A 22,636-nucleotide genomic window follows, 5' to 3' on the forward strand; every position below is an offset into this window, starting at 1 on the left:
GTTCTGACTCTTGAGTTGGGCCAGAGCAGGAAGTTAAGAGAGAGAAAGTGTCTCCAGTGTCTACTATAAAGGAGGTCTTTTTCCCGGCCACTACCCAGTCTACCCCTAAGTTCTGAGCTCATGTCCAGGACACGGGCCGGGGGGCTGGAACCCGGGTGCCATCATTAGAACAACTCTCGTAGGATTGGGCTGGGGTTCTGGGGAGAAGTGAGGATCTCTCCAAGAGTGCCAGGGCATCCCTGTGGACATTCCACTCTCCAGGTCTGGGAGGTGGGGACCTCCCCAGGGGTGCCAGGGCATCCCTGGGGACAGTCCATCTTCCAGTGTCCCCATTGACCACAGATTGGACACGCTTTTGTGGTGGGCTGAGGGTTCAGGCACTCCTTTGCCCAGTGTCCTGATTGGTTGCATTGGAAGCAGGGTCCAGGGGGTGGGGGAGCAGTCTTAAGCCCCGGTCTGGGATGACTTGGGCCGGGCTGATCTCTTCCCTTAATCGCTGCCACCAAAAAGGCATATTTAGCTTCCCTCTCACAGTCTTTTTCTCTCTTAGCCTCCTCCTCTCTATTATTGAACACTTTGAAGGCTACTTCTTGAAGGCCTCTTTGGGGGGTCTCAGGGCCTTTCTCTAGTTGTCGAAGCTTGCGTCTAATGTCAGGGGCAGACTGGCTGATGAACTGAACATGAAGGTAGAGTAACCCAGCAGGGGTGATGATATCTAGGTTGGTCTACTTCTGGGCTGCCTCTGTGGGGCGTGCCAAGAATAAGGCTGGATTTTCATCTGCCCCTTGGGTGATTTCTCTAACTTTATCATAATTGACATGAATATGAGTATTTTTCTGCATTCCTTCTAGAATGCAGGTAATCATATGATTGAATCTCCTGATACCTGGGTCACCAGGATGGTATGTCCAGTGGGGATCTAACCGAGGCACCGCCTCATCAGTAACTGGGCTATCCCGCACTTGGTTATGCAAGTGATCGGCGTGCGCTTTCGCTGCTTGCCAGATACAGTCTTTTTCATCTGGGATGAGAGTGGCATTTAGGATATACTATACGTGACTCCATGAGAGGTTACAGTCCTGGGAGAGTCTCAGGAATTCTTTTCTCTATCTGGTAGGATTTTCAGAAAATGATCCTAACTTTTCGTCTATCTGGCTCACGTCTGACAATGAAAATGGCACATGGACTCGGGTGGGGCCCTCTGATCCTGCCACCTCTCTCAGGGGAAACATGTGTTGGGTAGATGATTGTGTGGCAGGGGTGGAGGGGGAGTCAAGAGAGGTTTCAGGGCCAGGAGGTGAGTTGGATGAGGGGGAAGGAGAGGGTTGGTGGGGTGGCGAGTAGGGTTGAACTTTAGGGATGTGGAAGGTCGCGGTCTGTGGTTAGTTGAAGAAGAAGAGCCCTTTTGCTTGGGAGGCAAGGTACATAAAAGGACCTCATGGGTGGAGCAGGCCTTGCATTGGGAGGGCCTGCTCCAAAGGGCCCCAAAGGCTTGGGCATATGGGACCTCCGACCATTTGCCATTCCATTTAAGGAAGTCAGTGAGATTTTGAAGAATGTTCAAGTCAAATGTGCTGAACTCAGGTCAGCGGTCTTGATTGTCCAATTGGTATTGAGGCCAGATCTGTACACACAGTTGTTTTAAGCAGTTAACTTTGAGTTCAGTGAGTAAGAGTGGGTTGAGATTTTTGAGATCACAGGCCAGAGGGGAATCCTTTGGGACAGATTGGCCAGACCCAATAATGAAAAGGCAACAGAGGCTCTTATTGGGAGTTCGAGTCATCACCCGTACTCACAATAGGGGTTATGAGAAGAGAGCTCTGTGTCGAGGTGAAGTGTCCCCCACCATCGCTTACAGGGTGGCCTTAAGCCGGGGGTTCCTGGGATCTGGAGAGGACTGTTTTAGGGCACCTCTAGAACACCGTCTGGATCTTACCTTAATCTAGGGGCCGGCTTGAGTGGAGTGTTGCACATAGAGTTGTCGAATGGCAAGAGTTCTCTATTCCGGAGGTCGTCAGAGAGAAAGAGGGAAAGGGGGTACAGCCGGAGGCCTGGGGGTACGCAAAGCACCAATAAAGCCTTAGCACAAGGCTTGCACCGCTCACAAAGGCACTAGGCATGCCCAAGGGGAGCTTATGAGCCCTGGCAGAAAGGGAGCTCGGCTGGTGTTCAGGAGTTCACGTTCCCAGATTCCAGGCAAAGGGAAAATAATGAGAGGGAGAAAAAGCGAGAGCGAGAGCGAGAGACACGAGTGCCTCGCCCTCTCCCAGGTTTCGGCACCAAGAATGGAAGGTATAGTTCAGGCCTAGGCAGAAATGCAGGAGAGACGGCCTCAACGGAGGTGGGTCACCTTTATTTAGGCAAGGAGTGGCGACAGTCAGCCTAACGGCCAGGCTGAGCTCTACAGGAGGCTTCATATTGAAAGGGAGGTTTGTGGAAGCGATAAGGGAAACGTTAGTCAGGCGGAACGTTTTGGGTAATCTTTAGTTGAGATGGCATTTGTAGTTGAACCCAGGGCGATAAGTCCTGGGCAGATGTAGGGGGTGAGAGGTTTCTGGGCAGGGGGTGATAAGTCCCAAGTAGATTCAACCGGCCCGGAGCATCAGGGCAGAACTTAAAGTTCGGTTTTATTTTCCCGAAGTTAGATGATTCAGCAAGGGCCTTTGACACCATTGTTTTCTTTTCTAGGCCCAAGAACTCCTTCACAGAGGAGCCTGGAGTGCTGCAGTCTGTGGGGTTGCAAAAAGACAGACATGACTTAGTGATTGAAAAACAGCAACATAACTTTAAAAGATCTCATATATTATACACAAAAACTTTTAATTTTAAAAACAAAACCACCAAAATCCTACAGATTTGAACATATAATTCACAGAAAGATGAAAAATTATAGCTTATGAGTAGATGCTCAATTTCATGATAAGAGAAATGCAAGAGATACTTCCTGTCCCATCAAATTTGACAGGGGCTTCCCTAGTAGCTGTTGGTAAAAAATCTGCCTGCAATGCAAGAGACCTGGGTTCAATCCCTCGGTTGGGACGATCCCCTGGAGAAGGAAATGGCAACCCATTCCAGTATTCTTGTCTGAGAACCCCATGGACAGAGGAGCCTGGCAGGCTACAGTCCATGAGGTCTCAAGAGCTGACTCTCACGGCTTAGTAACTAAACTACCACCATCAAATTGACAAAACTGATAAAAATCAAATACTTGACAATATGTTTTGTTGGTAGAGATGTGGGAAACAGGCATTAACATGCACTTCTGGTGGGAGTCCACAGTGGTACATTCCCTTTATAAGAGAATTTGACAGTATTTAACAACCTAGCAATTTCACTTCTTCTAATTTACCCTGAAAATACAGTGCCAACAATACATATTCTCAATCTATCACCCCAGATTTCTCCCTTTCCATATCCAATTCAACAGTCCTATAATACATCTAAAATTTCTTTGCCCACTACAAAAAAGAAACTGCTCCTCTTTGCAAACAAAAAGAAACACTCAAGAGACAACCTAGGGAAAAATGAAGCTGGTTCCATTCAAGACATGGGGAGACTGGGATGAAAGGCATATGGGAAGGATCAACCTTCTCTGAATATATCTTTCTGTTTGTTTTTTACTTCGAGAAGCTCTACATATTCAAAAAACAAAATTAAATCAACAAAGATGGGGGAGGGGAACCCAAAACAACAGGGACAACAGTAACAACCTCAAAAAACTAACACTGGAACAAGTGACAATAAATGAATCCAACTACACAATTAAAGTTGGGGCTGGAGAGGGAAAGTTTGACTAATTCAAGTATATTGCGTGCAAAGTCACTTCAGTTGTGTCCGATTCTGCTGAAAAGCAGGATGTTTGTGAGATTCGACATATTCCCACGGACTGCATATTTCTAGGGAAGGAAAAAACAGCAACTGTATAATAGAAATTTCCAATAAATGGACCTACACAATGAAGTCTTTAGGGAGAGAGAGATATGGTATGTGCAAATTTCAATGGTTCAGAAAAACAATAATGCACACACGTATATAGGAAAAGAGCAAATGATAAATGGGGCAAAATGTTAACAATTGGCGAATCTGGGTAAAGGGTACATGGATGTTTTTGTGCTACTCTTACAAATTTTCTGTTTGACATTATTTCCAAATAGAAAACAAAACAAAAACTAAATTGTACACAAATGTCACTTTTCCACCATCCTCTGAGTAAATGCAAGTGCCACAAATGATAAACAGAAAAATATCCACACAGCAACGTTTCCATCTTTCTTTGAATTGGGGGCAGATCCTTGGGTATTTTACACAAACTTAAAGAAACGATGAAACATCTTATTTAAATAGTTAAGTAAAATAGGTACATTATGTACTTAGTAGCAATACTAGTATATTTCCTCTAAAATGTGAACTTCTTACAATGCAGTCTTTTAAGAACCAAGCATTTAATGCCACACAAGATAGATTATAAGAATAAAATTACTTCCTAATGGATACACTTTTAAGACTAAATTGATATTTCAAAGCATATGGCTATTACATGAATTTCTCCAAATTTCTTTTGAAAAGCTGGTATGGTCATATTGAGAGGGGAAAAATTCATCAAACTCAAATCTCACTTTTAATCAGAAATTCTTTTGAGGCAAGAAAATGAGAATGTTTAAAAGGTTATTTGTAGGGCTGCTAATAATCAACCATGGTGAAAAGGAGAAGATGAGAAAGAATAGTATCTTAAAATGGGCATGAGAGCTAGAAAACAGAAACCTGGATTTAAAGCCTGCTTCTTCCTCTTAGAAGTCATTAAGCTTTATTGATGCTAACTGAAATAAGTCCAGTTGAAAAAGGTCATTGGCAAGGGGCGAAATTCTCTAAGTTAGGATTTTCTAAATCAGTGGTTTGGTTCTCATTGTGGTACCTGACCAACACCATCCTCATTAACCAGGAACTTGTTATAAATGCAAATTCTCAGGTACCACCCACAACCTATGGAGTTGAGGTATATCTACTGACCTGTGTTTTTAAAAGGCCCTGCAAGTTTTTCTGATACTAAACTTTTCGGAACCATAAGTGTAAACTACAATGAAATCATAGTAATAAAAAACCAACAATAGTAATAGAGTCCATCCTGGGATTATGATGATGATTAGATGACATATTACCCATGAGGAAGTGATTTCTAAACTGTTACAAAAACTATCATCATTAATGGCAGATTATTACTGTGTGACATAAAATTGTGGGAGAAAAATCTTAAAACCAATAGTACTTTGGGCTTTTATCAAACTGCCCTTTTACAAAGCTTCAAAAAAGCTTAATTCCCTAAAACTTCCTACACTTGGTGCTAGGTCTTGCACAGACGATTGCTCATTAAGCTTTATTGATGCTAACTGAAATAAGTCCAGTTGAAAAAGGTCATTGGCAAGAATTTTATCTCTTGTTTTTGACATGGTCAAACTGGGAATTTTAAACTTCACCAAATCAACCAAGTTATTAATTTTGAAAGACAATTTAGCTTCTGTGTTTAGAAGCACATGCTGTCTTTGGAGTTATGCTACTGGGTACCACTCACTGCTGTGTGACTTTGGCAAAGCTATTTACTCACACTGGGCCTCCTGACTTTGCTCATAGGACAAGAGTGATAATAATAATATTCCTCTTATTGGGACTTTGAGAGTCTTAATTAAAATTTTAAAGAACTTAAAAATGGCCTAGTACACAACATTAAAGATTCTTCCTGTACCCTGAATGCCATACTTACTTCATTCCCTTTTTATTTCATTTTTTCTTTTTTCTTTTTTTTAATTTTATTTTATTTTTAAACTTTACATAATTGTATTAGTTTTGCCAAATATCAAAATGAATCCATCACAGGTATACATGTGCTCCCCATCCTGAACCCTCCTCCCTCCTCCCTCCCCATACCATCCCTCTGGGTCGTCCCAGTGCACTAGCCCCAAGCATCCAGTATCGTGCATTGAACCTGGACTGGCATCTCGTTTCATACATGATATTTTACATGTTTCAATGCCATTCTCCCAAACCTTCCCACCCTCTCCCTCTCCCACAGAGTCCATAAGACTGTTCCATACATCAGTGTCTCTTTTGCTGTCTTGTATACAGGGTTATTGTTATCATCTTTCTAAATTCATTTTTTCCCAACTCGCTTTCTTCGGAGTTTTATGCCCCACTACCTGAACACTTTCTCTTCTTGGTATCTGCACATTTTCTAATGAAGATGAAGACAGGCACATATATCAATAGACATCTTAAATGTTTTTTATTTATGAATGAGTAACTATTTGAGATTCATTATATTGTTCTGCTTGACCACATAGTGAAATAAATTATTTTAAGAAAGTGTGGATCAGGAGAACTCCAAGGTAATCATCCTCAAATTCAGGCCTACTCTACCATTTCAGGGCTTCCCTGGTGCCTCAGACAGTAAAGAATCTACCTGCAATGCAGGAGACCCAGGTTCAATCCCTGGGTTAGGAAGATCCCCTGGAGAAGGAAAAAGCTACCCATTCCAGAATTCCATGGACAGAGAAGCCTAGTGGGCTACATACCATCCATGGAGTTGCAAAGAGTGGGACATGACTGAGAGACTAACACTTTCATTTTTTTCCTACCATATCACAGCAAAATCTAACATGTGATCTCTCGGCATGGGAACCTACTTTGCCTCTAGCTGACTTGATAATTTGGCCTTAGCTTTCTCAGCTATGAAACTGGGAAGTTGATCTAGACAATCCATGAAGTCCTGTCCTATACTAACTCTTTGGTCCTAAATAAAACCAAAAGGTAAAATTACTCAACTGTCATATATCACCTATTGCTTTTTTTTTTTTTTAATCATCTTCAGGCGTCGGGACTTCCCTGGTAGTCCAGTGGTTAAGAATCTGCCTTCCAATGTAGAAGATGCAAGTTTGATTCCTAGTCTGGGAACTAGATTCCATCCCAGCAGGTCATCTAAGCCCATGCACCACCAATGAAAGATCCTGCATGCATCAGGATTACAACTAAAATTCAACACAGCCAAATAAATAAATGTTTTAAAAATAAAATGTAGATGTATACATGATCCTAAGTAGAACTATAAATACACACAACACCAAATTATACACAATGTACTCATTAATGCCCATTGATGAACATGTATCTTCAAATTTCAGAACTTAGGCTGAATTAATATACCTCCAAAAGTGAAACCATTCAATTTTCAAAATGCAATAGTATTTAAAAGTTTTCATATTAATTGTTGGCAAATGTCCACTCTAATTGGCATGATCAGACCAAAAGATTAAAAAAAAAAAACATTATTCTAATTATAAAGCAATATGGCTTTTCTGAAAAATGTATAAACAAGCATAAAGAAGTACTGTGTATTTACTAAATTAGGATCTTAAATACAATTTTACTTCCTCTTAGAGAGAACAAGAGCATTTTCCTGTACTTTTAAATATTTTCCAGACATGAGTCAATGACAGAATGATACTGCAAATGATGGACTTACTGTTGCTTTAAAACTAGCATTTATCATATTTTAAGAGCTATGTAGAGCAATATGTGAATGTTTGGGGAAATTATGAAATAATCAGTAGTTAAAATTTCAGTAGTCAAAAGGAGCTTTTTAAAAAGCATGTATATGCTCTTATCCCCCATTATGAAGTAGCAAAGCTTTTGAAAAACCAACTTCTCTGAGGTAAAATTTACATACACTAAAACATACACATTTTAAGTGTACCATTAAGTGTACACTTCCATGACTTCTGCACATGTGTACACCTGTAGAAGAGCAACCATTATCAAGATATAGAAGATGTCCATCACCCCCCAAAAGTTCCCTCTTAACCTTCTGCCACCAATTTCCTCTTCCTGCTGCTGCTAAGTCACTTCAGTCGTGTCCGACTCTGTCCAACCCCATAGACGGCAGCCCACCAGGCTCCGCCGTCCCTGGGATTCTCCAGGCAAGAACACTGGAGTGGGTTGCCAGTGCCTTCTCCAATGCATGAAAGTGAAAAGTGAAAGTGCAGTCACTCAGTCATGTCCGACTCTTCTCAACCCCATGGACTGCAGCCTACCAGGCTCCTCAGTCCATGGGATTCTCCAGGCAAGAGTACTGGAGTGGGGTGCCATTGCCTTCTCGGTTCCTCTTCCTACCCCCAGGCAATCTTTGATCTGCCTTCTGTCACTAGGATTAATCATGCCTTTCTAGAATTTCCTATAAACAAAATAAAACAGTGATTTATTTGTGCCTGGCTTCTCTGCTCAGCATATTCTTAACAGACATTTATCCATGTTGTTGCATAGACTTCAAACTTTCCTTTGTTGCTGAGGAATATTTCATTGTATGGATAGATACAGTACAATTTGTTTATCCATGGATTACTTCCAGTTTTCCTTTTCCAGTTTTCAACTATAAATCTTATGGATTTTTCCCATCATTTACGTGCACATATCCTAATTTATTTAAATATTCTACCTCTGTTGGACATGCAAGCACTTTACCATGTTTTAAAATAATAACAAACACTTATAAATATCTTCATAAATTCAAATATTAACAGAATCTGATCTGGGATAGGATTCTTTTAATCTTTTAATGGTTTGGAAATATTTTCACTTTTTTTTTAGATTTCAAGGGTACAAATAAGAAGTTTGATGTCTGCCTGCTTCTTTTTCTTTTAAAAAATCTTTTAAAAGTAAAATCTTTTTAAAATTATATATAAAAATTTATATGATTTTAAATTAATGCAAGTTCAAATACATCTCTGGGATATGTATGGTACATGATTCTTTTTTTTTTTAAAGTTATTGGAACCTGCTCACCATTTAAAACTTTTTTTATTGGAGTATAATTGCTTTATAATGTTGTGTTACTTTTTGCTGTACAGTGAGGTGAATCAGCTATATGTAAACATGTAGCCCCTTCCTCTTGAACTTCCCTCCCTCCCCACCCTATTCATCTAGTCATCACGGAAAACACAGCTGAGCTCCCTGTGCTGTAGAGTAGGTTCCCACTAGCTACCTATTTTACACAGGATGGAAGTTCCTTAAAAAAACCAAAAATAGAACTACCATATGACCCAGTAAACCCACCCTTGGCCATATAGCATGAGAAAATCATAATTTAAAAAGACACGTACCCCAATGTTCATTGCAGCACTATCTACAATAGTCAGGACAAGACGGCAACTTAAACACCCACTGACAGATGAATGGATAAAGAAGATGTACATATACATAATGGAATATTACTCAGCTGTGAAAGACAACAAAATTGGGTCATTTGTAGAGATGTGAATGGATGTAAAGTCTGTCTTTAGAGTAAAGTAAGTCAGAAAGAGAAAAACAAATACCATACATTAACACACATGCCAAATCTAGAAAAATGGTGCAGATGAACCAATTCACAGGGCAGGAATAGAGATGCAGACATAGAGAACAGATATGTGGACATAGGGTCAGGGAAGGGGAGCATGAGATGAACTGGGAGATTAGGACTACATATATACACTCTCCATTTAAATCTGAAAATTCAAATATTATAGCTCAGAATTTAAAAAAAAGATCTCTTTACTGTTTGTTTCTTCTAAAACTGCTTCGAGCCTGCATATTATTCTCATATTGGACCTCCTCGATGTGCATTGATATTTTAAAATATTTTTATTCATGATTTCCGTATCTTTGTATTCATTCTCTATACTATCAATATGTTCTCTATTGATTGAATGGTCTAAGCTGTTTTTGAAAGTGAGCATTTTATAATTTTTATGTGATTAAAAAAAAAATCTCAAGCCAAATTTCCAGGAACTCTTCTATGCCTTCCAATGCCATGCTCTTAAGGTTTCTTATTTCATATAAATTTGTGTATCCATGTGTGTGTGTGTATATATATATATATATATATACACACACATACATATATATCTACTTTTAAAGTTTTTCCTTCAAATCCTTTTTTTAAGCTACTACATTTCTTTAAATGGCTTGATATCACTCTTTATCTTTGAATGTCAATTGAGTAGAGCCTCCTAAGCACCTGAGTATTTTAAGGCAGAATTTCTTTTGCAGTAGTGAACCAGTTGCTGCTGCTGCTGCTGCTGCTAAGTCACTTCAGTCTTGTCGACTCTGTGCGACCCCATAGACGGCAGCCCACCAGGCTCCCCCGTCCCTGGGATTCTCCAGGCAAGAACACTGGAGTGGGTTGCCAGTGCCTTCTCCAATGCATGAAAATGAAAAGTGAAAGTGAAGTCACTCAGTCGTGTCCGACTCTTCTCAACCCCATGGACTGCAGCCTACCAGGCTCCTCGGTCCATGGGATTTTCCAGGCAAGAGTACTGGAGTGGGGTGCCATAAGCATTATTTGGTCAATTGGTTGAACTGTATGAGGAGAAAGCTCTTTCTTCTCAAAAGTAAGCTGGGAAAGGCTATTCTGACCTTCTGGCCGCAATGCAAAACCAGCCCCTTCCAGAGCTGTATGCAGCAACCAGGCAGGAGTTGGTGCATCTTCCATCACCAGCTGCCCATTCCCACTCCAGAGCTCTGGGTCAGCCTCATCTGCAGAATTAAGCATCTTTCAATTCCAAGAATCCTCATACCATCTCCAACTCTGCAAGCACTGACATACACCTGTATTTTCTTTTATTAGAACTCAACATCTTGTATATCTGGATTTCCTCTAGGCTCCATCCATTCACCCAGTTATTTAAATATTGTGCTCTTTGGCAGAATGTGGAGACCAGTAGACCCCTATTGGACCAAGAGATGGAGTTTCTCAAAAACCAGGGACTAAATGTTTGAATTTTAACTTAAGGGCAAGAGGAATCCACTGAATTTTAAACAGGTGAATGAATGTGATTAAATCTGTAGTTTAAGAAGAAATAATCTATTCAGTCTGTTCATATCCCTGGGGGCAGGAAGAGTGGATATAATGGAGACTATAAGAGCCTAGATTAGGGCAGAAATGGAGGCTTAAGTACAAATACAGCTGAGTGGGGATTTAGGTGTACAGTCAGTGGTAACTGGTTGTAGACTGGTTATTGGGGCTGACGGAAAAGAAGACGTTGACCAGGTTTTTTGGTGAACCTGGTGGATGATTAACTCTGCAATGATGCATAAAACACAGCGGGCCATATTTATTTTGGAGATGATGTATCCTTGCATCCTCTAATACCCATGTAGCAGTATATTTATAAATTCCTAGAGGACCGACTAAAGAGTGTGTGCATTTGAATTTTGATACATATGGCTACAGTGATCTCCTTTACATCCCTCTGGGTCATCCCAGTGCACCAGCCCCAGGCATCCTGTGTCCTGCATCAAACCTGGACTGGCGATTCGATTCTTATATGATATTATACATGTTTCAATGGCAGATTCATGTTGACGTATGGCAAAACCAATACAATATTGTAAAGTAATTAACCTCCAATTAAAATAAATAAATTTAAATTAAAAAAAACAAAAATAAAACAGAGATAATCACAAAAATAAAAAAAAGATTTTAAATGTGATTAAATTATGACAGAGTAATCATACAACTAGATAAATTATTTATGTTTACATAAATCATTGTTGTTGTTTTTTAGTTGCTAAGTCAAAAAAAAAAACTGATTTGGGGGTGGAGGTTACCTAACACATGAAAAATGATGGCTTGCTGTCAGTTTGATTTTTACTTTTTTAAAAATTTTTTGAGAGTAAGAATGAACCTCTTCTAAATGTTTGGAAGACTAGAAGACAGTTATCCGTTAATCTCCCTGCTCAATGTTATATTGGTGGTTTTCTTTTCCTTATAATTTTTAAAAGCTTTTCATCTAGTGAGGACATCAGGTCTCTGTGGCCTAAGCATTGCAAATATTTTTATCAGTTATCGACAGAATGTTTTGTTATCTACAGTATGTTTTAATTCTTATGTAATCAAATTGCTCAATTTTTTCTTCTGTGATTTCTGAGTTTTTAAATAATGTTTAGAAAATCTTTCTCTATTCCATAGTTATTTAAATGTCATCCTCTCATTCTTTTACCTAGTATTTTCATAATTGTATCTTTAAGCTTAAATATTTAATTCATATAGAATTGATTTTGATGAAAGGAGATAAGACTTCATACATTCCTACTCATGACCCTAAAACATTCACTGAATAGCCCATAATTTCCTCCTTTATTATTTTAAAATAATACTTTTTTTTAAAGCCATGAATTAAATTTCTGCATGTATATCTCTGTTTTTGAAATCTCCATTCTGATCCATTGAACCTATCTATTTTTGTGTTGATCAAAACTGTTTCAGTTATTGTGATGTTATATTTACTATCTATTGAGGCTTATTCCATTCACCGCTCTTGAGAAACCTATATGCAGGTCAGTAAGCAACAGTTAGAACTGGACATGGAACAACAGACTGGTGCCAAATAAGAAAAGGAGTACGTCAAGGCTGTATATTGTCACCCTGCCTATTTAACTTATATGCAGAGTACATCATGAGAAACGCTGGGCTGGAAGAAGCACAAGCTGGAATCAAGATTGCCAGGAGAAATATCAATAACCTCAGATATGCAGATGACACCACCCTTATGGCAGAAAGTGAAGAGGAACTAAAAAGCCTCTTGATGAAAGTGAAAGAGGAGAGTGAGAAAGTTGGCTTAAAGCTCAACATTCAGAAAACGAAGATCATGGCATCCAGTCCCATCACTTCATGGGAAATATATGGGGAAAGAGTGGAAACAGTGTCAGACTTTATTTTTGGGGGCTCCAAAATCACTGCAGATGGTGATTGCAGCCATGAAATTAAAAGACGCTTACTCCTTGGAAGGAAAGTTATGACCAACCTAGATAGCAATATTGAAAAGCAGAGATATACTTTGCCATCAAAGGTCCGTCTAGCCAAGGCCATGGTTTTTCCAGTAGTCATGTATGGATGTGAGAGTTGGACTGTGAAGAAAGCTGGGTGCCGAAGAATTGATGCTTTTGAACTGTGGTGTTGGAGAAGACTCTTGAGAGTCCCTTGGACTGCAAGGAGATCCAACCAGTCCATTCTGAAGGAGATCAGCCCTGGGATTTCTTTGGAAGGAATGATGCTGAAGCTGAAACTCCAGTACTTTGGCCACCTCATGCGAAGAGTTGACTCATTGGAAAAGACCCTGATGCTGGGAGGGATTGGGGGCAGGAGGAGAGGGGACGACACAGGATGAAATGGTTGGATGGCATCACCAACTCGATGGATGTGAGTCTGAGTGAACTCCGGGAGTTGGTGATGGACAGGGAGGCCTGGCGTGCTGCGGTTCATGGGGTCACAGAGTCAGACAGGACTGAGCAACTGAACTGAACTGAACTGAACTCTTTTTTTAACTGATAGTCTTACTTGGTTATTTTCTAAATAGACTATAATTAGACTGTTTTGAAAAAAAAAATTGATGTTTATATTAAGTGAAAGTGAAAGGTGCTCAGTCCTGTCTGACTCCTTGGGATGCCTGACTCTTTGCGACCCCATGGTCTGCAGCTCACCAGGCTTCTGTATCCATGAGATTTTCCAGTCAAGGATACTAGAGTGGGTTGCCATTTCCTTCTCCAAAGGACTATATAGTCCATGGAATTTTCCAGGCCAGAATACTGGAGTGGGTAGCCAGTTTCCTTCTCCAGGGGATCTTCCCAACCCAGGGATCTGATCCAGATCTCCCACATTGTAAGCAGATTCTTTACCAGCTGAACCGCCAGTTTAATTTCCAGATTTATAGATTAATTTGGGAGGAAATTCTTACCTTTATTATGTTTAATTTTCTTAGTCAAAAGAATCTCTATTCACTTGTGTCTTCTCCTTTGTGTATAAAATTGATAACTTTCTGATTTTTATTTGCATGAGAAAAAACTATTGATTGTTTAGTCACCTCTAGTTAAGAGCTTTATAGGTGACTGTCTTTGACTTTCCACATATAAAAGCATATCATTTGCAAATGATAATTTTCCTTCCAATTTTTATGATTTTTTCCCTCTTTCTCTTATCTAATTGCATAGGCCAGTAACTCCAGAACAGTATCAAATAACAGTGATGACAGTATGCAATCTTGTTTTGTTTTCTCTGACTTTACTGGAAATGTTTTAGGTGTTTAACAAATAAGAAAAGTTTTACCAGCTTTCGGCAGAAAAAAACCATACACTGTTTCTGTACTTTCCAGTTCTCCTAAGGTTTTTTCCTCGTTGGCTTTCGTCTAACATCTTCAAAGTTGGAAACTCCCTCCATTTGTGTAAAGATAAATTACAAAGTATTGGGAGCATCCATTACTCCAAAGGAAAAACTGTGGAGTGCGGACAGTCAGAACAAAAGGTTAGGAAAAGTTCCTTTAGGACAGGGCCAAGCTCTGAGAGTCACTTTATAGAAGGAAGAACTGGAGCGTGGGGAGGAGTCGGGGCCACCCCCGCCCCCAGCCTCGCGTAGGTGCCACCCGCGGAGATGAAATGTGAGCCCGGGTGGCCGAGGACGCTGGATCTGCTGCTCAGCCTGCCGCCAGACCGCCCCGGGGACAGACAAAGAGACCTCGGCCACAACGCAGCCCTGCGCGGCCGCCCGGGCTCCCCACGAAAGCTCCCAGCGCGATGGCCTGGTCACCGCGCCACCCCGCTTTCCAGAGCGCTACCCGCTCCATCTGATCGCCCTCCGGCGCCCCCATCCTCTCCCGGTGCTGGGGTCGCCTTTGGCTCCCAGCTTTCTCTACAGACCGGTTCTGCTTGTCCTTCTGTCCTGGCGCGCCACCTCCGGCCACCGGTTTGGATGGACGCGCGGAGGGTGCCCGGGTGTCCAGGGGTCTTGCTTCCGAAGTTGGTCCTACTCTTTGTCTGCGCAGGTCGGTGACCTAGGGCTGCGGGAGCGGGGGGACTAGGGCTCCGGGCGGCGCTGGGGTCACTGTCCGGGCAGCGCGGGTTGAGCGGGGCGCGGTGGGAGGTCAGAGGCCGGGTGGTCCCCGCCGGCAGGGGAGAACCCCGCGCGCGCCCGCCCGGGGCTCGACCTCCACGCGGTTCTGTTTTGTCCCTTTCCTTCCACGTGTCCTTTTCGCTCGCTCTCTCTCTCTCTCTTGTCCTTTCTCTCCGTGGAACAGATATTTATAACCCCAACCCCACATTTAAGGGATTTTCTTTTTATTTTCTGGATAGGGTGAGAGTGGAGACTGAGTAGTGGAAGGAAAGCTTTTTTTTTTCTTCAAGCACCTGAAGTTCAGAGATATCACTAAGATTTTCAGATAAACTGGCGACTTTTCAGTAAAGGCTACCGCTACCTTATTCCACCTTCACATGCTGAATATTCCAGATTTTTCTTTTCAGAAACCAACCCAAAAAAAGCCATAGACTGGTGTTTTCATTCTTTAGAAGATGATTCTCACGTGTGGTGAACAGGGCAACTGGAAGCTTTGAGTTGAAATATACAGTTTTCAAGAGGCATATTTGTTTTTGTTGAGCTTGTTAAGCCCTTGTTTATAGATGAAGAGTATCTCATTTCCCTCATCCTAATTTTTCTTGGCTAGAATTGCTAGCTAATATTTGATGTAGCAAAGCGGTTTTCTTGTTTTGTGACTGATGTGAAGCCCAAAATGGTCTTTCCTTAGTTATTCAAGTATAAAGTTAATTGCACATGCAGTTTTCCATCTGCTTCATATTTTTAAAAAACAGGATAAAAGCAGAGTTTTTGTAAAATTTTTCATGTCTCTGACTTCCTGTAATAAAAGCCACAGGCTTACCTATGACCTTGCAATACTAAATTTATATATAGTACTGTGATTTACCTTTTGATATTTGCAAAAATAATGGCACCTGAAATGAAGATGGTCTTCACTATTCCTACCTGAACATCAACAGAATTGAATTTCTCATTCAACCTTGGGAGAAATGAGTCACAATGATAACTCCTATATAAATTTACAGTCTATTTTTAAAAATGTAAATTAGTGGCTGTCTGTGAGTTGTTTCAAAGATATTTTATTGTAGGGAAAATGCTGACCTTCGAATACAAAATGCATAAAATAGGGAAAGTACTTTCTATTTAATGAGAGTCCACATCGTAATGTGTTTCCAGCACTTACTTCTTTTACTTAAGTCCTATAAAGTTTGCAGAATTTGAGAGTCTAACAGAATCAATTGCATTAACATGCATTTTATATTCAAATCTTTTCACTAAGTGATTCGGAGCGATGACAATTCACTTCCACTGTTTACCAAAAGAAAACAAGAATGAGAAAATAGAATATAGCAAGTGAAATTTTAATACCTTCACTCATCTTCAACCACATCATTGGATGACTTTTTCTTGTTCTTTTGTCTATTTTATTCTCTTTGGTGAGCTGAAGCTTCTGATTTTCCTTCCCTTCTTCCTGTTCCCCCAATGTTAACTGTACACCACCCCCGCCAACCCCCAGGATTCAGGGAACCCAAGCAGCTGGCCAGCAGGGAGCTTGATCAGTGTAGAAGTTTTTACTCCATTCATTCCTTCTTCATCTGCATCCCTCCTCAGTACATTACAAAGTCATAACTCACCAGTGCTAGGTCAGCTTATCACCTTTGATACATGATTAGGTAATGCATTTCTGATATTAATTCCTGAGCTCTTTATTTCAGAGGCTTCTTTATGCTTGCAGCATTTACTCAACTACTGTTTATTGAGTGAGGTATGCTGAGTGATGCCTAGGACAGAAGTCATACTTTGAGTCTTGTCTGGAAGATAAACTGTGCCCATTACTCGACGTTATAAAAAGCTGTATTATGGAAGAGAGACAACAGTGTACTTTAGGTATTCAAAGGAGGAGACTTTACTGCTGACTTAGGAGTATATGCTCCATAAAAATGATGTCTGTTTCATTTAGCATAATATTCTCAGAGACTAACAAAATGCCTGGCCCATAAGAGGAGCGCAATAAATATTTGCTCAGAGAATTTGAATTGAGGAGGGTTTTTAGGACCTAAACCTTTGAAGTATAGGGAAGCCTTGGACATAAGAAGATGAAGTAGGATAATGTGTAAACAAAGGCAGAAATCATGAGAAGTGTAAAAACAGACAATATAGTTGGGTTGGAACTAAGAGATAAGGCTGGAAGTGAGGATGGGGATGAGATGAGGGAACACTACAGAAATAGAATTAATCCAGAAGTGAAGTGAAGTCGCTCAGATGTGTCCGACTCTGGGACCTCATGGACGGTAACCTACCAGGCTCCTCTGTCCATGGCATTTTCCAGGCAAGAATACTGGAATGGGTTGCTATTTCCTTCTCCAGGAGATCTTCCCGACCCAGGGATTGAACCAATGTCTCCTGTATTGTAGGCAGACACTTTACCGTCTGAGCCACCAGGGAAGTCCGGAATTAATCCAGACACCCTGTTAAATGGATTGCCAGCTTTAACAGGACAAAAACTTGTCGATGCACAGTGTGTGTGTGTGTGTGTGTGTGTGTGTGTGTGTGTGTGTGTTTGTGTGCGTGCGTGTGCGTGTGCGTGCATGCGCACACATACTCAGTTATGTCCACCTCTTTGCGACTCCATGGACTGTAGCCCACCAGTCTCCACTGTCCAAAGAGTTTTCCAGATAAGAAAACTGGAATGGGTTGCCATTTCCTTTTCCAGGGGATTTTCCCTACCCAGGAATCAGACCCATGTCTCTTAAGTCTCTGACACTGGCACGCAGATTCTTTACTGCTGAGCCACCTGGGAAGCAGTCCATAACCTGAATTATTTTCCCCAAAGAAAATATATTAATACAAGATCCATTTGTTAGCGAAATAAAAGCAAGGTTTCTATACCTGAAGCATTGTGTTTGATTTTGGAGTCACTTTTGGAAAGAAATCCAACGGAGTGTTTATATTATTATCTAACTCCCACTGCAGGCTACAAAGACAGGATTTGGCCAAGGTTTTAACCTTCCTGGCCTGTGCCAGTGATTTCTGTCCCCTCCCTTTCCTTCCTTTCTGATCCTTAGCTGTGGATTACAAGAGCCAATTCTGAGCAAGTGCTTGGAGCCAGATGCTTTCCTGTTCTACACATTCCTTGAGAAGGGAGTGGGGAGGCTTCTTCCAGATCCTGCCTTAAAGTCACTGAAGAAAATCGGAGCTGGCTAATTTTCAGGAATATTAACTTGAGTATCAGTAGTAATATTATTTATCTTCTGAGGGCCATTGGGATGGCCATGCTTTCGCAAGTGAGAAGTTATCTCCGTATTGTCCAAACTGTGATATTTATAGGAGTATTTTCAAATGAACCGGAGAAAGCAACTAACCTCTCAAGAGAAGTTTGAGGTGTGATTGACATCCACATTTGGAAATGTTGTGATAGTGAGTGTATTTATCATGCTAGTAAAACTTCCCTTTTTAGTTATTTTAGATCCCTGGGTCAGGAGGATCCCCTGGAGAAGGAAATGGCATCCCCCGCCAGTATTCTTGCCTGGAGAATTCCATGGACAGGGGAGCCTGGCGGGCTACAGTCCATGGGGTCGCAAAGAGTCAGACACAACTGAGCGATTAACACACACTTTCAGTTGTTTAATTCTGGGAAGCAGACAAAAGTGCTGGAAAATGCCATAAAAATAATAAACAGTGTGTGACAGGATCTAGATATTTGCTGCAGGTATAATCCGGCTTCTTGGCGACAAGACTTGGGGTTTGGTTTCCTGAAACGTTGGTTCAAAATATTTTGATAACACTGTGACCTTATAATAATAGTAATTGAATCTTTGATAATCTTGGAGAGCTTAATAAGATGTCACTGTCTTGGGTGTTGTTCAAAAAGGATCCTGTGAAGCTACTGAAACATTACTTGTCGTGCTCCACCAGAGTAAGGCGGGGTGTCAGCTCTCCCACTATCTGAATGGCTTTTAAGTGCACAAAGCAGAACATCCCAGCTAAGTGCTTGAGATAACTGAGCAGTCTAAATATTTGAATTAAACAGTACTAAAAATGAGAGCTATGGAAATTCCCTGGGAAAATGGTAAAATAAATTGCAAAAAGCATACACAGAATATTAATGCAAAAAGCATTAATGTCAATAAATCATTAGATCACGTTTCTGTCTTCAGAATTTTAAAGTGGATTTAAGTAGAGTTACTGAATCTTACAAAAGTAATTATTTTCCCTTTTCATGCCTTCTTACCACATCCTTGAAGAAAACATTAACGTTTTTTCATTTATGAAGTAGAAATAAAATTGAGGGAAAGAAAACATGAACTTTTCACTTGTTCCACAAAGGTCATGCATTATTGATAGAGGTGAATGAACTTTGCTAGTTTTGTGATCACATCAATTTGTAAAGAATTATTTTGTCAGGGAGGTGATTTAAAAGCCAAATCTATATTTTCCTCTCTAGACAAATCAATTACATGGACTTGCAGGCATAAATATAACATTTACACTTTTATATTATGACTTTGACAGGAAAACAAAAGTCTCGTATAATTTTGATAAGAATTATTGCCTTCAGAGATTGAGTTGGAAATGACCTATTTTGTGATTCTTCAATGTGTAACTCAAATTATCAGACTATATGTACACATGTTTTCTTACATGTACCTGGAACTCACATATCCATTATAATTTATACCACTGATTATAACTGATTGTAACTAAAAGATGGGGCTTCCCAGGTGGTGCTAGTGGTCAAAAACCCACTTGCCAATGCAGGAGACATAAGAGACTCAGTTTTGATCCCTTGGTCGGGAAATCCCCTGGAGAAGGAAATGGCAACCCACTCCAGTATTCTTGGCTGGAGAATCCCATGGGCAGAAAAGCCTGGTGGGCTACAGTCCATGGAGTTGCAAAGAGTTGGACATGACTGAAGTGACTTAGCACACACATAACTAAAAGATAGCCTTCACTTGTTAAACATAAATCATTTAGATGAAATAAAGAATTTTTTTGACAGGTAGGGTAACTTTTATTCAACATTTGGTATATTTTTCCTTGCCAAAAACATGGAAAAAAGAATAATTTGGTTTTGTCAGCTCTGGTATGTCTTTTTTAATCAGAAAATACTTTCTCCCTTCACATAGTGCTGTTTCATATCTTATTGATTCTTAAATCTGACATTAAATAAACTCTTAATTATTCACCCATTAATTATCTATAGGAACTTTTCCCCACAGCTGACTCCAAATGGATTGACAGGATGTGCAGACTCGTATGTGTTACCTTAGGTATGCACGCTGTAGTTATGAAGACAAAAATGGTAGAGAAAAGCCTATAGTGCAGTCATGAAAAACATTCATTATTTTAAAATGATTTCCAGTTGTTATTATTCATGTCAACACTTTCCATCAAATATATTTAGGATTAACACTCTGAAGTCAAAAGACTTTATCATTTAAAATTTATCATAAGAACTCTGTTGACAAATTCAATGTCTGATTGTTTGGATCACTCATTCCTCCCTTCTTTGTCTCTTTCAACCCACTCTGACTACCCGTTATGGTGCTTGATGCAGGAGGTTCCAAGAATGGTCTTTGCCTTTTCTAGATTTATGTTTGATAAAGAGGAAGAGAGCTTCCCAGGTGACTCCGTGGTAAAAAAAAATCTACCCACCAGTACAGGAGACTTAGGTTCGATCCCTGAGTCAGGAAGATCCTCTGGAGAAGGAAATGGCAACCTCCTCCAGTATTCTTGCCTGGGGAATCCCATGGACAGAGGAGCCTGGCAGGCTATAGTCCATGGGGTCACAAAAGACTCAGACATGACTTAGCAACTACAGAACAACAAGGAAGCAAGACTAGTTTAAATGTTTACAAATGTTTTAGAATTCTGAGCACTTTGAAAATCTAAAAGCACTAAAGAGTGGTCATTGATCAATTAAGATGTAAAATAATTTTTTTGTAAAGCTGCGATTTTAGAATAGTAACTATGTGGATGTGGTTTTTATTTTGTAGAGGATTGCCTTGCTCAGTGTGGCAAAGACTGCAAATCTTACTGCTGTGATGGAACCACACCTTACTGTTGCTCCTACTATGCCTATATTGGGAATATTCTTTCGTGAGTATTAATCACATTTGGCAATATTGGTACTCTTTCCTTTGCCCAGTTATGTTTTGAAAAAGTGCTAAGTTATCTTTTGAATAGAAGATTTTTAAGATTGGCTGTTGATATAAAATCCTTACTGGAGATTCTAAACACTCATGACAGTCTAATGTGTCATATTTTTTTCACTAAATGTGTAAATTAATATACAACATAAATTGCTTTTATTAGAAGTTTAAAAGATATTCTTTTATTGCTTAGTTTGTATCTATGATAATAGTAATAATAATGTCCTAAGTAGATCATATTCATAATATTAATCCATTTTTTAACATTGTAAATGATATATTTTTGTCTGCTTTGTTAAAAGATTAAAGTTTGTCATTTAATGATAGCCAGTTTATTTTGCCACCCATGTATTTGTCAGACTCATTCAGTAGATACCAGGGGAAAGAAACTTTATAAATAAAAAACAATTGAGACATGAAAGGCCAGTTTTTACCTAAGCAACTTCAGGCAACAAGATTAGAGCCTAAGAAAAGCTAGGTGGCAACAATGTAACCTGATAACCAACTACAAAATCAGTGAAACATAACACAGAGAATATTTAAGCATTTGTCTATAACTAATTAATTTATTTTAGAAATGCTTCTGGGCAAGGGAAATGGACAAGCAGAAGCTGCCTGCAGGGTTGTATGTCTGAGAACTGTGCAACTCTGTCCTTCTACACACACCTTCGAGTTGAGAAATAGAAGTCAGAGAATTAAGAACATATGAATTTCACCCATGGGTGACCATCACTCAAGGCTTTCAGGAGTCTGCTTCTGTCCTCTTTACTTTGTATTTTTCAAGTGACAATCAGGATGATTTGAAAACTGTTCTGTTGTGACTTAGTCTGTGTTCTGTGAAGGCTTAAGTAGAGCCAGGAAAGATTCCTCACCGAGTGATACATGCCTGTCCATTTTAGGCAGATGTCCAGTGAGAAGGTCTGTAAATCATCCTCTGTTTCCTGAGAACAGAAAACCTGGCGTAGCATACACTTTCTAGACACAAAGTGGGGTTGATCTTAGAGGTTATGTCTTGCTGAATAAGGCCAGAAAGAATGAATCAGAGTTCAGGATATTTTTGAAGATTGTCATGGAGATGGAAGAAATGTCAGGTTGTCATAAATACTGATGAATAGAATCTAAACATTCTTTGAGATACGTATAAATTCTAAATAAAATGTTTGAATTTTTCCTCATTGAAGACTTGGTAGAAAAACGTTAAGTCCCCTTACATTTAGAGAAAGGTAAGAATCAGTTCAGAATACCTTAAGTAAAAAGACAAATAATGATGTTTCGCATTTGTATATCATTTCGTGCTTTTTAAGTAAATTAAAGTTCTTGATTACTAAATTCAAATTTTATTTTTGGGTGGTCTTCACAGTCCAGAGGCTGCTTGTTCCAGGCAGATGTGTGAGTGGGCCTCATAGGTGGTATAGGTTGGAGCAGCCTGGGGTCAGATTGCCTCTGTGACTCTTTGGTCCTCTGGCACCTGTTCCAGGTCTCTGCCCACTAACTGCATCATAGCATGCACTGTACTCCCGTTTCTCACCTCGTAGATACCTCCACCCTGATCAATACATATAGAAGACATGAATACTTATTAATCAAAGTACTTAAATAT

At 40.0% G+C, this 22,636-nt stretch overlaps 1 protein-coding gene across 1 annotated transcript in view; it reads left to right on the forward strand.

Annotated features, from left to right (window-relative positions):
- The first annotated feature begins 14,410 nt into the window (after positions 1-14,410).
- CYYR1 (cysteine and tyrosine rich 1) overlaps positions 14,411-22,636 on the forward strand; it is a 117,666-nt gene continuing 109,440 nt past the window's right edge. The window contains exons 1-2 of the mRNA XM_019959940.2: positions 14,411-14,837; positions 20,881-20,983. Coding sequence (XP_019815499.1) covers positions 14,447-14,837; positions 20,881-20,983 — 494 coding nt within the window. The 5' untranslated portion in view covers positions 14,411-14,446. The remainder of the gene's footprint in view (positions 14,838-20,880; positions 20,984-22,636) is intronic.

This window comes from Bos indicus, chromosome 1 (genome assembly GCF_029378745.1).
Source record: "Bos indicus isolate NIAB-ARS_2022 breed Sahiwal x Tharparkar chromosome 1, NIAB-ARS_B.indTharparkar_mat_pri_1.0, whole genome shotgun sequence".
Lineage (NCBI taxonomy): Eukaryota > Metazoa > Chordata > Mammalia > Artiodactyla > Bovidae > Bos > Bos indicus.